This window comes from Protomyctophum parallelum (genome assembly GCF_964188405.1).
Source record: "Protomyctophum parallelum genome assembly, chromosome: 9".
Taxonomy (NCBI): Eukaryota; Metazoa; Chordata; class Actinopteri; order Myctophiformes; family Myctophidae; genus Protomyctophum; species Protomyctophum parallelum.
This window is the reverse complement of record NC_139706.1, coordinates 13,482,277-13,499,776: the sequence shown is the minus strand read 5'-3', so window position 1 is coordinate 13,499,776 and position 17,500 is coordinate 13,482,277. Positions and strand designations below refer to the sequence as shown.

Here is a 17,500-nt window from a genome sequence, read left to right as displayed (position 1 = left end):
ATTGTCCTTGTATGGGAACATTCATAGTGTCCCATATCTTACACAAGCTCAAACATAACCTTAAAGGTGGTGTAAGAAGAAATATTTTTGCGGAAGAATGGAATAGCTCAATATTCCGATCATAGCCATAGGCTATATTGTTTGTTCGATAACAGGGGTCTCCCCATATTTCCAGCTCTTTAGGGTCGGAATACGTAATATTGTACCAATGTCATCCAATCGGGAAGGGGAACAAATACTGGATACAGAATAAAAAAAGAAATTGGAGGTGGTGAAACAAATTATCTTTGTAGAGCTCATACTCCTGATAATTGTTATCGCGAACTGAAAATCTTCCACACAGTAAAACGTTGGAGATGCCCGTTACTGAACAACACTCCAACAGCAATAATTACTAATCAAAATATAGAGCTTTTAAACTTTTTAACAAAAACATCAATTACACCTACTTTAACGATGATTGTGCTCCACACATACCCAGTGACACAGAGACCCATATCATCAAGTGACAAATAGAAATAGAAATAGTGGAACATCGAAAGACAAAACAACAGCATTCAAGGTGTAAAAAATATCAAGACACGGGCAGTGGTCGTCGCTCCATCTTTACTGTGTGCACTTAGGATACTAAAGAACGGCGACGACTGTTCTATTCACTGAAAGAAGTTCACACTTTGCTCTGACGCCCTGACGGCCCCCAAAGGTCTCTACGATGGCATTGTCGTCCCACACCTCCGTTTGTCTTCAAACCCCCCCATCCCCAAGTTCCCAACCCCTCCTCCCTTCCCCCCCTCCCAGCTTGGGCCCCCGGCCGGCGGCGGCGGGCACACTCACTGTCTTGGTCTCGGGGGGTAGTTAGTAAGGAGCTACAGTTAAAGACAGGACTCTCCTCTGCGGTCGCGCGGGACATCCTGGCCTTGTCCGTTCTCCAATAGCCTGTTTGGTGGGGAAGGGAGGAGGAGCAGGTGGTGACACAGTTGTACGTCTACGTCGTTGTTTTGCGTTCGCTCGCTCTCGGACAAGACCGCCGGCAGGCGAGCCAAAGAAGCTGTGCTATATAGTGTATATAGGCATGCTCTGCTAGACATTTTTCCACATACAGCCACGTTGAATAAAGCATAAAGGAATGTGAACGATGTGCAAAGACACAGAGATAGATGTAGACGCCATGCTTCTCGTCTACACGGTGACGCATGCACACACAAAGCAGGCAGAATTGCAAATGCAGGACCATGTACTGTACCTATACTGTGGCAAACGTATATATCATGTATGTCATCCTCTATTTATGCACTATAAAGGTAATGAAAGAACTAATGAAAAAGCATGGGCCTATCGAGATAAACGAGATTCCTTCCATTCCTACTCCCAACACGTAACTCTCCAACATTTGAGCATTGAACACTGATGCTCTGTCTATTTTATATGTGTTATTTTTTGTTATTGGTATCTTACTACTTTTTAGTTCTCTTTTTTTTTCTGAATATGAATTGTATAATATCTCTACTCAGTTAATGTCTGTCTGTCTGTCTGTCTGTCTGTCTGTGTCTGTCGTATCGATCTACTGTACACTACAGTATCTACAAATCTGTACACAGATGCACAAACATGGCATGTGATGCACACTCGGCTCAAACGAAGTTTGAGCATGCACATAGTCTCAAACCCAGCAGTAGTGCCATTAGGCGAGGAACCAACTCATAGCTTTGCACGTTTTGAGTTAAAGGATGAATGGTAAGACTGCAACAGGACTTTCTGAAGATTAGAGGTTTGGTGTGTCTACACAGATCTGCATGTTCCACAGCAACTCCACAGCAGCAACACGGACACACATGCACAAACACACACACACACACACACACACACACACACACACACACACACACACACACACACACACACACACACACACACACACACACACACACACACACACACACACACACACACCAGTTGTACATCATGGAGGCTTTGGTCAGAACGTGTAGTATTTAGTATTTACCTCTTCTCTTCAGGGACTCAGCTATCAGGGCGGATATGTGGATGTAACACATGGCAGCCTGCAGCAAAGAGACACAAACACACATCTCTGACTGTTCAAGTGCATAGCATACTGTAATTTGACACGGTACAGTAGGCACGGAACACCAGCTCACCGATGCCTAAAGTTGTGCTGAAGGTTTTACAATTTACAATTTACAATTTAAGCATTTAGCAGACGCTCTTAATCCAGAGCGACTTACATTAAGCAAGAACAAAAAAACAGGACAGTTGGAGCTCACAGCGTTGTGGATTGGAGAATTTTTTAATGTTCCCCCAGTAATAGGCACGTGATGGTTATGATACACTGCTGGATTTTGCGGGTCTTATGACTTAACTTAAGACCTGGAGGTGTGGCAAATACTGTCTGGCCACTGATGGAAAAGTTTACATTCCATGTGTCAATTAAAAATCAACCAGGTTAAATCGAAGGACCACTGAAAAGCAGCAAGGCTATTAACTTTACGAATCGTCTAAAAACCTTTAGTAACCCCCAATAAATCAGGAGACCAAAATAAAGTAGACAGACAGCCAGTAGTATGATTTTAGATAATATTACTATATTGGGGAGATCGTATGAGGTTCACAACAGTACAACATATACAGAAGAAATAGATGAAAGTTCTCGCCCAGAGGGGAACATGGTCGCACAGTATCTATGGCAGTTCAGTTCTTATCGGTATAACCCCGTCGTCATAGCAACATACCATCTCTCCAGACAGTCATTCCGACAAAAAAGTAAGCAGTATTTTCTGTCAGCCTACTGTGTCTATCCCTCTCTAAGAAATATGCGAAAGCCACAAACAAAGGAAAAGGAAAAGCTGTACCTCGGACAGGTCTCCGTTGCGGACGTGCACCTTGGCCATGCTCTCCAGCCAGGTGCGTCGCAGCTCGGGCGTGCTGGCGTAGGAGTTGGCCAGACTGTACTGCAGGTCCACCAGCATCTCGGGGTCCTTCTCGTGCTCCTTCATCTGGGCCGTGGCCATCAGCACCGTCCTGATCCGCTTGGTCAGGTCCTTCACCTCGGCCGGGAACGGCGTGTTCTGGAAGGGACGGAAAGGCGGAAAGGAGTCGATGGCGGAAATTATCCAAGTGCATTTTACATCTTACTGTACAGTACCCAGGGGTACTCTTGGGAGAGTTCCAGGGGGTCCCCAGCTAAAGTCTAAAATATATAGCATCACAATCATTCTGACCACTTTATTCATGTATACGTTGGCTGTTAAAACAGTTTAAGAGCCATAAACGTCAAGACGTCTAATTGCCAATTATGTACCGGATGCCACGGACGACAAGACGTCTTCCCTATTTTATCCATATTTTGAAAATTCCTCTAATCTGGTGTACAGGTGATGACATTACATGCATAATAGAATTACAAATTCTTTCTTTCTTTATAATGGGAGAATGGGCACTCAAAGCCTAAACTGGTGACCACCAGGTGGCGCTGAAAGAGTTTTAAGAGTTAAGCGTTATAATAGCTGATCTACAAGCTCACAGCGTGTCACTTTGTGCCGCACTGCAAGCTTGTACATCTGCTGTTTTATTAAAGACTTTTGCAAAATATCAATGTCGAATATGTTCAGAAACCTTTGAATATAGAATGAAAAAAAACATTGCATGGATGCACCATATACATACAGTATATTACATAATCTTTCTCTTCTGGGGAGTCCCTGGCACGAGATATTTTCAGACGGGGGTCCGCAGCAAAATACATATCAATTTAGGGGGTCCTTGGCATTATAGAAGTGTGCTGTTTTCATAACATGAAGGTATCAGTGGGCGGATGGTGAGAGAGTGCAGTGCTGCTTTACCCTGAGCGGTGCGTCTCCATTTCATAACATGAAGGTATCAGTGGGCGGATGGTGAGAGAGTGCATTGCTGCTTTACCCTGAGCGGTGCGTCTCCATTTGCAAAGTTGTTGATGATGGCCAGGGATTGTTGGAACCGTGAGCCTCCAATACCAGCGTCCGCTATCAGCTGACTCACTGCCTTGATCACCTGCAAGTCACACAGGCATATCCAACACACAGTGAATGGTTCAGTGTTTACTTAAAGGACAACTTTAGTTTTTTTCAACTACGGTTCATGTTTTAGGTTGTCATTAGAGAAAGTAAAAGATGAGTGTTATTTTTTTTCCATTTGCTGCTTTCTTTCATTTTAGGGATTTTAGCTGTTTTGTACAGGGGGGCGGGGGCATTCGAGCATGGTGCTAAATATGTATTTTTTTTTACAAAATATTATTTTTATTTATTTTTTATTATTTACTATAGCCCTAATAAACCCCAGGAAATTGCATCTGGCCACAAATATATCACAGGATCTACTGAATCTGAAGGTAGCCTACTGGGGGGAAGCCACACTGTGTGTCATAGGCTCAATGTCAGTTTGACACATTCAGTAGATCTCGTGATGTTTTGTGGCCAGATGAAATTTCCAGGGGTTTATTAGGACTATAGTAAATAATTAAAAAAGAAATCGCTATAAAATGTTGTAAAAAAATACATATTTAGCCCCATGCTCGAATGCCCCCCTGTCAAAAACAGCTAAAATCCTTAAAACGAAAGAAAGCAGCAAATGAAAAAAAAATAACACTCATCTTTTAGTTTCTCTAATAACAACCTAAAACATGAACCTTGGTTGAAAAAAACTAAAGTTGTCCTTTAAGTTTATCAAAAAATACAAAGGAATTAAAAGCAGAAATGTACAGCAACAATTTTCTTCCTCAACAATTTTGTTGAGGAAATGCAGAACCAGATCACTCATAGCATCTCTGAGGATAGAATTCTGGATGAGCAGGACATGTGCAGCATTTTGTACAAAACGGGCCACTCCTGAAAACATTGGAAGGCAATGTTAGCCAATCAGTGCGGAATCTGAGAAATCCAACAGACTCGTCTTGATCACATGACTACAGAGATCATGTGGACCGATTTGTGTGAGATTCGGATGAAATCTGTGCAACTAACATAAGCAATGTGTTTAGCAGAAATCGGCCTCATGGTGGCACTATAACCGGCAGATGTGGAGGGATGCAGAGACAGTGTTTTTCCATGGCCTCTAGGGAGGGCGCATACATAAATTGTATACAGATTGATGCAGTTATAGCTAAAAACAGGAATTGGCCTGTTATAGCGCCACCATGAGGCTGATTTGGAAAAAAAATGAGGTCGTCCTCGGCCTAGTGGAAATGTGCGTGTATCATTTCACGGAAATTGCACACTGCGTTTGTGAGTTGTGGCATTTTTTTTTTAACGGACCAATCATGTGAGCTTTGGAAGCCAATATTAGCCAATCAGGATGGAAGATGGGAAATAATGCAGATCCGTGTTGATCACATGACTATGGAGATAGTGTATACCGAATTGTGTGATATATGGATAAAATGTGTACGAGTAATCTACAGAAATGTGTTTTGCCTAAATCAGCCTCATGGTGGCGCTATAACAGGCCGTTGAAGAATATTTGGGGCAGAGGCTCGTCGTTGGCATCCAGGGAGTGTGTGTGCAAAGTTTGGCATGGATCGGGCCAACGGTGCCGGAGATTAGCTGGTAACGGACGGACGGAAGGAAGGAAGGAAGGAAGGAAGGAAGGACGGACAGACGGACGGACGGACGGACGGACGGATGGACGGACGGACACACGGACGGAGTGCAAAACATACTCTCTCTGAGTCTGGCTGCAGCCCATAGACTCCATCCACTCGCTGAGCGGACTAAGAGATAATATGAAAAGATAAGTAAAGCACAAGCTATCACGTCATATCATGTCAAAGGAGATCAGGCGCCACCTGGTGGTTTGCTGCAGAATAATTATACTATATTGTTTTTATGGTTGTTTATACCTAACCTTTATATTTGACCATCACTTACAGTACCTATAATGCATTATAATACATTATTTGGTAGCCTGCAGGTGCCAAGAAGGTCTCTGTTAGGCCTGATAGCTATTGTTGTTGTTACCGCCCGGCTAAAGGTCCTTTCAAACAGGCAGTGATTAATACACCTGGTAATTATTTTTCAATGAGACCTGCGTTTTTGTTTCGAGAAGTCGAGGGGCGACAACGATTTATGTGGGCGTGGTTCCGTGAAATTGTCGCCCGCGACTGACCAGCAGGCCTGCCCATCTGAAAGTACCTTAAAGGTATATTCAGTGATTTCACTCAAAAAACCTTAGGTTACGTTTTTGGCTGTGGGACCCAGCCTTTCATCCAATCAGGATAGAGAGTCAAAAACGAAACCTAAGGTTTTTTGACCCCCAGGGGTTAACTGGGGACAGGGAGGAACTCCTTATATGGCCAGCACACTCTATAGTAGGGAGGATTATCGCAACAAAACAAAAAAATAAGTGATATTTGAATTAAGTGAAATCACTGAATATACCTTTAACTATGGTCTGAGCCCTGTGCTCGTTGGCACACACACACACACACACACACACACACACACACACACACACACACACACACACACAGTGTGATCCAGCTGACCTGGAGGTGTGAGCGAACTATGGACTTTCCCTTGGTGAACTCAAAGTTCTTCCTCATGAAGAAGTAGAGCAAGGCGGCGGCTTCGGTCTGCGTGGAGCTGGAGCGATGGTTGCAGCACTTGAGGATCTCGTAGCACAGGCAGCCACACAGGTCTGCCTTACCCTGAAAGAACGCACTGGGGAACTGACCAGGACGACACAAACACAGAGGAGACATGTGAGAGAACGTCCTTTGGAATCGTGGTGCAGCTTTGTTAGCAATGTTAGTGTATGGCCTCGCTCACACCTTTCGATCTAGCATACAACATTGATGCATGCTAGATGTAAACAAAGGGTAAGTGTCATGGCCGCCACAATGCATTTCCAATGGAAGTCACATGGTTTGACACAACATTTTTGTTGTACAGCATTCGGCTGTGTTTCGACTGCCCCCCTCCCCCTCATAAAACAAAAATGTTGTGTCAAACCATGTGACTCCCATTGGAAATGAATTGCGAGCTTGCATCAGTCAATAAGTCTCATGCATCAGCTATACATCAATCTGTTGTGAAGGTGTGAGTCAGGCCTAACCCTTATTTTACCGTAGCAGCATTCTCCAGTCCAATCTTGGCCATGGGAACAATTGGCTACAATTCTGGTATCTTCTTTATTTCGACTCAAACCAGCACAGCTGCACATAATACCATAATACATTGGCCCAATTCCAACGTCTGCCCACTAAGCCCTCAAGCCCTCCCCGACTTAAATAACGTCAGCTGGTAAGTGCTTGGCTCCAAATGGTATAAAAGGGAATGGGACAGCACTTTGAAGATGATTTACTGCTCACTTCTTATCTTGTGTCCCTTAATTGTAGTAATTATATCTCCTCCCTTCCATCCCCCTTTCAGAATGGTGAGAAATTGTAACTGTTTGTTGACATTAACCACGATGCATACTTAAAATGATTGACGTTTCCTCATTCCCCTGGTAAATGCTATGAACTTTGGGTAATTCCCTAAGCCAAAGTCTGCATCAATGCATGGAGTTATTAAGGATAGAGGACGGACCAGGAGCCACAGCCCCACCCCCTGCTATTCATTTCAATGGAAGTTATTAAGGATAGAGGACGGACCAGGAGCCACAGCCCCACCCCCTGCTATTCATTTATTAAGGATAGAGGACGGACCAGGAGCCACAGCCCCACCCCCTGCTATTCATTTCAATGGAAGTTGCCCAGTGGCATTTTGAAGCACCGCATTTTTTCGATTTGGACACCAACAGTATAGGTGTCCAAAATCAAGGACTGTCTAAAGAGGACGAGACGCGAAGACCGTACACCATGTTGCTCCATGGTGCTCCATGAAAGGAAAGAAACATGCGCAGTTGAGACCAGGAAGTTGTACACGCCCAAATTTGTGCATGTACAGTACAACTTCCTGGTCTCAACTGCGCATGTTTCCTTCCATGGAGCACTATGGAGCAACATGGCGTCGCTCGTACGGTCTTCGCGTCTCGTCCTCTTTAGACAGTCCTTGTCCAAAATGCGGAAGGGCTAACGAGCGCTCAATGTTAAACCACAGCTGCACGGGGTTTACTCGTGCTAAATGCACATGTACAACTTGTACAGAACACAGCAGCCAGAATTCTCACCAACACCAACCGTCGAGCACACATCACCCCGGTCTTAGCCACACTCCACTGGCTGCCCATCAAGGCTAGAATAGATTTTAAAATCCTTTTAACTACTTTTAAAGCCATACATGGACTGGCCCCACCATACATCTGTGATCTTCTGCCCCCCAAGGTCAATGTGAGATCCCTGCGATCCTCTGGCAAAGGCCTACTCATGGTTCCCGGGACAAAACGAAAGACAATGGGTGACCGTGCCTTTGCAGTAGTTGCACCTACCCTATGGAACGCCCTGCCTTGCACTTTAAAAAACGCTGAGTCTGTAAATATTTTTAAGAGTTTGTTGAAAACGTTTTTATTTCGGAAACATTTTCCTGATTTTACTTGATTGTGTTCTTATTTGCTTGTTGTACTGTCCTGTTTTAATTTTTGATTGCTTTTATTGTGTTCATTGTACAGCACTTTGTAACTTTGTTAAGAAAGGTGCTTTATAAATAAAATGTACTTACTTACTTACTTACATGCCCGGCCGGCAGTCCCTGCTTTGACCAGTAGGGTGTGTGTTATTATCAAACATAAATACAAAAAAAACATCAGACTATCCACATTTCTCAAAGGAAATGCATGATCATGTCACTACCTTTTGTACAAAGAGCCTGAGTGCAGCGAACACGTGGCGCAGAGTGGCGGTCGACTGGTTGATCTGAAAGAAGAGAAGGTACGTGTCCAGCACCTTCTTCATCAGCACATTGTGACCATCGTCCAGCAACATCTGCTTCTGAGGGCCAGGAAGAGGAAGACAACACACAACACAATCAGAGGTCCATTTGGTTAAACAGCTGAAGGCTACGGCCTGACTCACACCTTCACAACATATTGATGTATAGCTGATGCATGAGACTTGTTTACTGATGCAAGCTCGCAATGCATTTCCAATGGGAGTCACATGGTTTACCCTGACCCTTTGTTTAAATCTAGCATGCATCAATGTTGTATTCTAGATCGAAAGGTGTGAGTGAAGCCGAATATGAAGGATACTATTATTGTATGCTGTGATGCAGTGATACTCCATTGCCACCAGGTGGCAATGGAGTATCACTGTACTCAAACATAGTTAGTTACAGTAAGTGAACAGCAGAACATGAATACAGGTATGTATGTATTGTGTGTTAAATAGGTTTCCTCTAAAATAAAGTATTCAAATAAGTGTCAAATATCTCTATATCATTGCTATAGAGATAGCTCTTTTAGTAAACAGAATATATAAAATGTTTGTTCTAAATATGGGGTTCTCCCCAAATAAAACCATACAGGATAAACAAGTGAAACTGGAAGCTGATGAAGCAGAAAATAGAAGACAAAATTGAAAGTTGAACACTATAAATTTTATGAACTCTTATGATCAAAATGGTTTTCCTGGCCTGAAAATCTATTTTCTGTTTACTAAAGAGGGGGAGAGAACCCTGTTACTGAACCGTCACTCTCAAAAAAATAAATATTACACACCCTTTAATAGATATATATTGTATGGATGTATGAATGAATGTTAATCAGTAGTAGTTTCAGAAGACGTGGGTCAGACCTTGTGATGTTGGACGAACAGTCCCAGGACATCCAGGACCGTGAGGGACACCTCTGTGGACAGGTTGGCCTCGATGTCTGTGGGACTCAGCGTGTCTCCCTCTGGGGGGACCTGGCCGTCTGCACACAGCGGTGGAAGGAGGCAGTCGCATTGTTTCACTTAAAGGTCCAACATGACATTCAACTTTTCCCTTTTTTTCTGTGTCTTCTATACACGTAAAGAAATACCCATTTCCTCCTATATACAGGTTTTAAGTTTGTTTTTAGTTAACCCCTTTTGACCTGAGATCAGATTCTAAAAATGTCTTCTACATCCTGACAGTTTTCTGAAAAAGCTATGTTTCTACGTCAGTCGTTCTTCAAATTTTCAAAAAATAGCAGACCTACAAGCTCGTAGCGCGCCACTCGGTGGCGCGCTATGAGCTTGTAGATCTGCTATTTTTCAATAGCTAAAGCATAACATAATGCTAACACCAAAAGGGGTTCCCGCTCAAAATGGACAAACATTAAAAACACCATTGACAAAGGACAGATGAGTTTAATGTTTGTTTAATCGCTAACACAAACATTAAATGCCATTAACAATAAAGAGAGTTTAATTACATCACCATTGCATCACCTACTCATAGCGACATGAATTAGACTTTAATATATTAACGCCCCTCACTTCACACGGGTGTGCTTTTTTATTTAATTTTTTTTGAAATATTTTGTTTTTATTTTCCATTTACAGGAGTGGTGTGAGTGACTTTCAAATGTACATCAGTCTTTTTTTTATTGTATTGCTGTATTGTTGCATTGTTCTTTCTGCTTTGGCAATGTAAACGTATGTTTTCTCATGCCAATAAATCCCTTTGAATTGAATTGAGTGGTGATTTAGGCTCAAACCATTAGAAATACATTTGAGTGACATAAACAATGATATTAAATATTGTGTGTGTGTGTGTGTGTGTGTGTGTGTGTGTGTGTGTGTGTGCGCGTGCGTGTGTGTGTGTGTACCTGTCTCCATCATCTGCAGCAGCTTGGGGTTGGCCAGGGCGTTCTTCGCCCTGATGATGGGCATGGTCTGGGAGCGAGCGTGGCGGTGGCCGTCCCCTCCTGATGATGTCATCCTGGGGGGGGGGGGGGGGACCAGCGGTTCATGGGTCATTTGTACAGTTGTACACCATTAATGACTGTAACTGTTTTTAACTAAACAATGAATGCAAAAAGGAACACTAGGTTACAAATGACCATTTCTTAAATCTCAACTGAACGGATTGCACGCACGGTTTGAGTTCATTTAAAGGTATTTTTTTAAAGTGATTACAGCTGTTCTAAATCAGTGGTTCTCAAGGACCCCCCAGAGGTTCCTAACCTGACTCTGCCAGATGGGGGCGGTAATGAGTAACCATGAACAAATGTGTGTAGCAAGCTTCTTGGATCTGGCAGCTCAGGTTAAGAGGTTCCTGGGGGTCCCCAGATAAAAGATTCATTCATGTGGACCCGTACCACCGGTCCGTAACTCTGAGAGTGTACAGATGGAACCGGATGGACCCTTACAGGCAATGGTGTACTGTAAAGTAACTAAGTACATTTACTTAAGTAGTAAGTACAGTTTTGAGGTATTTTTTACTTGACTGGAGTATTTACAATTTTCAGTACTTTTACTTCTACTCCACTACATCTCAGAGGCAAAAAGTGTACTTTTACTCCGCTACATTTATTTGAAAACTTTAGTTACTAGTTAAACAGCCCCATATACATTTCGGCCATTTGAAAATAGCTGATCTACAAGCTCACAATGAGGCGCAATGCGCACACATTTTGAAAACTTGAAATGGGACATTCTGCATGATTAGTACTTTTATTTGTGATAGGCCTACTTTAACTCTTTAAGTACATTCTTATGCCAATACTTTTGTACTTTTACTCAAGTAGGCCTACATTTTGAATTATGGGCTTTTACTTGTAACGAAGTAGCTATATTGCAGTATTGGTACTCAAGTACAAAATGGTAGTACTTTTTCCTCCCACTGCTTACAGGTCCACATGGTTCCATTGGTATACACTCTCAGTGTTAAGGGGAGCTCTCACTGATACCAAACTGGGGCTCCTTGAAATGAAAACGCTGAACAACCAACTGGTCTGGGATCGGTTCTGTGTGTTATCGAGGGGGCTCCGTGAGCACAAGGGAGAATGACAAAAAGACGAGTCAACCACAAACAGTGCTACAGTACTACGATACAGAGAGAGGGGCATGCTGGGAGAAAGAATTACAGTAGAGTGCATGGATACAGTGAGTCACTATGGGGGCACATTAATGATGGATAATATATATATATATACACGAGATAATGAGAGTTTGTTTATGTACAGTAAAGCCAAGCGGTCACATTGCCCAGGTTACTCTGAGTGTGTGTCTGTGTGTGTGCGTGCATGTGTGCGTGCGTGTGCCTTGATTCTAATCTGTACTCTTCAGTTAACGTACAGTTACCCTGGGGGACCCCAGTCAACACCTGGTATATATATATATATATAGGGTTTTAAGTGGTTCAAGGTGCTGTAAGTGATATTGTTTTTGTTAGATTGCGTGTTAAATAGCTCTATATTCCAATAGTAATGTTTTATAAAGAGTGTTTGTTCAGTAACCCGGGTTTCCCATTCCCGGTCTCTTCGGCTCCTTAGTAAATGTAATTTTCAGGTCTGGACACTAATTTCATCAAATCAGGAGTGAGACATCATACATGATATAAGATATATAATGATATAAGATGAACAAGGCAAATTGGAAGTTATGAGACAATAATTAATTAATAATAGTGGAATGCTAAGAATTTAGGCTGATGAATGGGTTCTCTCCCCTGATTGGATGAAATAGGCAACCCAACTGAACGCCGGAGCAAACACCCTATAGCAATGAATGCTATATGGATCTTTAACCTTTCAACAAAAACATTTTAGTTTCAACCCTTTATTTATCACCTTTATTTAAAGGACCACTTCACCACTTTTCAACCTATCTTCATATAATAGGTCCTCACTAATAATCATGATTTTTTTCTACTCAGTCTGTGTCTCATAGGACGGCTGTGGGCAGTTTAGAAACTGTCTTCCAGTGACATAATCATTAGGCAGATTTTTTTTTTAAACAAGATTTTTTTACAAAAATATTTCCATTTTCATTATCGAAACGATGGCTTCCATTTTCGCATTGCAACTTTCCAGGACTAGAAAGCCTGCAGTTTCTATTAGCTTGTATTCCCCATCGATGATGTCACTGGAAGACGGTTTCTGAACTGCCCACAGCCCTCTTATGAGACACAGACTGAGTAGAAAAGAATTGCACCATTTTTTCATGATTATTAGTGAGGACCTATTATATGAAGATAGGTTGAAAAGTGGTGAAGTGGTCCTTTAAGATAGATCCACATTTCAAACCCTTCATCAAACAAACTCTATCCTTTGGGAATGTTACAGTTAGTCTCCCTGAGGGTGTTCGATTTATATATAATATATATATTCGAATATCGAATTTCACCTGTCGTTCCGTGGGAAATTCTAATACCCAATGATTGATGCAAAACCACGAATGCAGGAGAAATACACAGAACACAAGCTATCGTTTTCTCTGCACTGTATACCTGAATAATATATACAGTAGAATCTCCTCCAAAGTTTCCCCTTTAACTTCATGTCAGGTTCCGCAATTGTAAAAAGAAATACAAAGCCTTTTTTTTTTGCTACAGTCTGAGATAATTTTCGTCATTTATCCTTAAACCAGACCAAAGAAGACGTCATCAATATAGAAGCCTCCTTATTGTTTAGGTCACTGGTTCCCAAAGTGGGGTCCGGGGACCACAAGGGGACCCTTACCGGGTCTGTTCCATTCGTAACACTCTCAGAGTTCAATTAACAGCGCAGGTTGGGGTACCAAATAATGTGTACAATGGGCTATATATGCACACACGCCATTTTGGAAAGAACTTGGGCCACTTCCCTATAAGCCCTGGTGTTACTGCTGATACTAATGAAGGCTCTGTTCCATTCTGGTCAAACAGAGTCAGTCAGGGTGCTGCTGTTGAAGCACTCTGCTACACACCACAACACCAGTGGGTCTCAAAGTGTCTTTGAGTGGGTTCCAAATGGACCCCATGCGGGGTCTGTAACTCTGAGAGTGTACTAAATGGAAACAAATGGACCCGTGTAAGGGTTATGGGGGATCCTTGAAATAAAATAAACAAAGTGAACCACTGCACAGTACACGCTAAACGGAACAGAGCCTATTAATACAACGGGTAACACCTTTGAAGGAAGTATAGGGAAGCGGCCCCGGAAGTAGGAGGAGTTATTCTGTGTGCAATACAGTATAGCCCAATTAGCCCCATTCTCAGAGTTCCGTAATGGGTCCATTTGGAGCCCCCTGGTGGTGGGCCCCGGCAGAACCCGGACGTTGAGAAGCAGTGATTTATTGATTACCATTGCGGGAGGATGCCTGAGGGTTGGGAGGGGTGGGGGTGCTGGTGGTTAGAGACCTTCAGGGTGCCATTGGCCTGGGTGGACTGGGCCAGCTTTACCGCCGCCGCTAGCTTCCTGTGCACGGGCCAATCACATCAAAGCTAGCGTTAGTTCGTTTACTCAGGACGGGACGGTCACCGCCGCCAATCAGCATCGCCGCTTACAGGACGTCAACAGTCTCAGTGTCCGTTAAGCACAGCTGAGTCGGTCAGCGGTTTCAAAATGCATTCTAATTAGGTCCTGGTCGAGCGAATGGACCTGTAATTTATGCAATACAGTCAATCGATTGGACCCAATCTATAGGAGCAGAGAGACACATCATCATAGAAGTGAACACAGACCGAGGTCAGACGGTTCAGCCAGATGCAAAGATGAGAGAGGTTAGTGGAGCCTTGGAAGTCCCCCTCCAGACAGACATGTTCTAAAGTCTGTGGACATACTCTGCTATGATTCATGTGTTGTTTCACCCATTTTGGCCTGACCTCAAAATTTAAACAATTTTTCTTTTTCCTGAATTAAATATTTTCACAAATCTTCAAAAATAGCAGACCTACAAGCTCGTAGCGTGCCACTCGGTGGCGCGCTATGAGCTTGTAGATCTGCTATTTCCCAATAGCTAAATTATAACATAATGTTTAAAACACCAAAATGGGTTAACATGGTTCCACCACATGAAAAGTAAAATATATGTTTAAATTATACAACTTTCTCCCTCATTGAGAAGTGCTGGATCTATGAATATTCAAATGTGCTCACCACCACTACTCAAAGTGAAGTGATCTCATCTGTCAGCAAGTGGCTAATTTGCAGTTTGGTGACATTACAAAGCCAGTATAACAGCCCCTTATCAAACTATACCCGGGTTTAAAGTGGGCTAGCTTGTTTTATACCCCAGAGTATAGTTCAGTTTATAGCCAGGGTATAAAACAGGCTAGCCCTCATTAACCCAGGGTATAGTTTGGTGTGTGTGTGTGTGTGTGTAGGGGGGAGGGGGGGTACTGCAGGGGGGGAGGGGGGGTACTGCATATCAAAGCTCTCCCACTGCATTCAGTCGATTTCCACCAGGTTGAGCTCGGGAAGCGCTCGTTTTGTTTGACTGACCACAAGGCTTTCCATGCCGACAGGAAGGCATATGATTGAAGCCTGATTTAATAATACTTAGCCGCACACCGGCATTGCATGCCATAAGTAGCAGATATACAGTAGAATATATAGCTTGTACTGTAGATCTGCTATTTGCTGAGCACGACGCCGGCGAGCCAAGTGAGCGAGTGCCCGAGCAGCGAACCAAAACGAGCACTCCCTCCCCTATCCAGCGACAGGGTTTTGAGCTCAGACTGGTGGAAATCACTGACACTAACACCCTCCACACCTCCAGCAGAAGAACTTGAAAACCGCGCTCTGTTAGCATGTTCTGCACATAATAACAGTCTGTATAGTCAAAGCTGTGTCTCCCCGAAAACTGCAGAAAAAAATAAATGTTTTCGAGTGGAGGAGGGGGACTTAAAGGGATTGTGACATTAAAAAAAAGGTTTTGGAATTGTTCTTGTTTTTTTTAGGTTTTCTAATCTCAATTGCACCCAAAAAACATGAACTTTTAACATTCGGTAGATTTTCTGTGATCTGGGGTTTTCTGGCTCAAACAGGTGCTCTGATTTGCCGGCAGTAAGTGACATCACTTATCCCATATATGTCAATGGGATTTGCCAGCAGATGTCACTGTTTCATGTTGCATGTTTTCATTGTAGCTCAAAAGGCCCAAAAAACCCCAAAGAAAACTTCAGACCACAGAAAATCCAATGAATGTTCAAAGTTCACCCAAGTTTTGGGAGTAATTGAGGTCATAAAACCTAAAATAAAAAATAAAAATAAAAATAAATGAAAATGAATGTCATAAAACCTTTAAAGTTTAACATTAGTGTTATGTTGGGTAAAAAGCATCTTCAAATGCTTTACGTTATACTTATAGTGGAGAGCAGGTCAGGACATTACCAGATATGTGACCTATATTTCTCCTGGCCTACAGTATGTGTAGGTTATTATAGATATGATTGGGGCTGAGTGATGAAATGAGGCAGCTCTGTAACACGTTAATCTCAACAAGCAGTCGGCTCAACTCATCGCAGTCCTCTGCCTGGAAATGACCGATGGAGCATAAACCAAAGCCAATCAACATAAAGCGTTTGGTGGTAAAAATGAAAGCAAGACGCATCTGCAAGCCAATCGATCAACACAGCGGCAAAAGTCCCCAAAGCCAATCAACACAGAGCGGGGAAGCCATCCAACCAATCAGCACGCTGGAGGGAAGTTGAGTATAACGCACACAGCAGGATGGAATGGCCAGCCAATCAAACAGGTGGAAACAAAAGACTGGAAGGTATTATTATAAAGGGTGTGAAAAGCAACAGGCTATAGCACACACACACACGCGCACACACACACACACACACACACACACACACACACACACACACACACACACACACACACACACACACACACACACACACACACACACACACACACACACACACACACACACACACACACACACACAGAAACAAAATATAAGGTTACACACAGTCAAGTCAATGGAAATGATTACTCATGTTTAGAGCTGCAACGATCGATTATTTGATTAATCCAAGTGTGGGTTTTTTTGGCTCATTGTTTCAACTAATCAAAGTAAAAAAAGAAAAAATACAATTAAAATAAAATGGATTCTAATTGATATTTTGAATAATCAATTAAATTGATTAAAGTCACTATTACTATGTTTATTTTATTCCCCAAATACAGATCTACAAGTGCACAGTGCATCACATCGCGCTTGTAGATATTATGTTTGGTATTTTCTTTCAATAGATTTGGGTTTTTTTTTAACCCATTTTGGGCGGGAACCCTTTTTGGTGTTTTAAACATTATGTTATAATTTAGCTATTGAAAAATAGCAGATCTACAAGCTCATAGCGCGCCACCGAGTGGCGCGCTATGAGCTTGTAGATCTGCTATTTTTTGAAAAATCGTGAAAATATTTATTTCAGAAAACTGGAGGATTAAATGGGTTTATGATAGAATGGTTGAAATGGATCAGTTGGCTTGACCGTTGCGCCCCTACACATGTGTTGCACATAAACAATAATAAGGACATCAATAATGTGACTGCATGCATGCATGCGACAGAGAGGACACACACACACACACACCAACATGCCCTGCGGAGGGAAAGGGGCTTTACAACAGCAAGGTCACACATCATCTTTTTTCACTGTCACTACTGAGG

At 42.6% G+C, this 17,500-nt stretch overlaps 1 protein-coding gene across 5 annotated transcripts in view; it reads right to left on the bottom strand.

Annotated features, from left to right (window-relative positions):
• The window catches only part of dock10 (dedicator of cytokinesis 10), a gene marked incomplete at its 5' end in the record, with an annotated part of 160,202 nt that overhangs the window by 18,624 nt on the left and 124,078 nt on the right, over positions 1-17,500 (bottom strand). For 4 of the 5 annotated variants that reach the window (XM_083773857.1, XM_083773855.1, XM_083773856.1 and 1 more), the window contains 9 exons: positions 835-936; positions 2,003-2,060; positions 2,868-3,083; positions 3,934-4,044; positions 6,533-6,715; positions 8,780-8,917; positions 9,722-9,840; positions 10,720-10,832; positions 14,179-14,292. In XM_083773857.1, coding sequence (XP_083629983.1) covers positions 835-936; positions 2,003-2,060; positions 2,868-3,083; positions 3,934-4,044; positions 6,533-6,715; positions 8,780-8,917; positions 9,722-9,840; positions 10,720-10,832; positions 14,179-14,292 — 1,154 coding nt within the window. The remainder of the gene's footprint in view (positions 1-834; positions 937-2,002; positions 2,061-2,867; positions 3,084-3,933; positions 4,045-6,532; positions 6,716-8,779; positions 8,918-9,721; positions 9,841-10,719; positions 10,833-14,178; positions 14,293-17,500) is intronic. The other variant, XM_083773859.1, reaches the window with a different exon arrangement.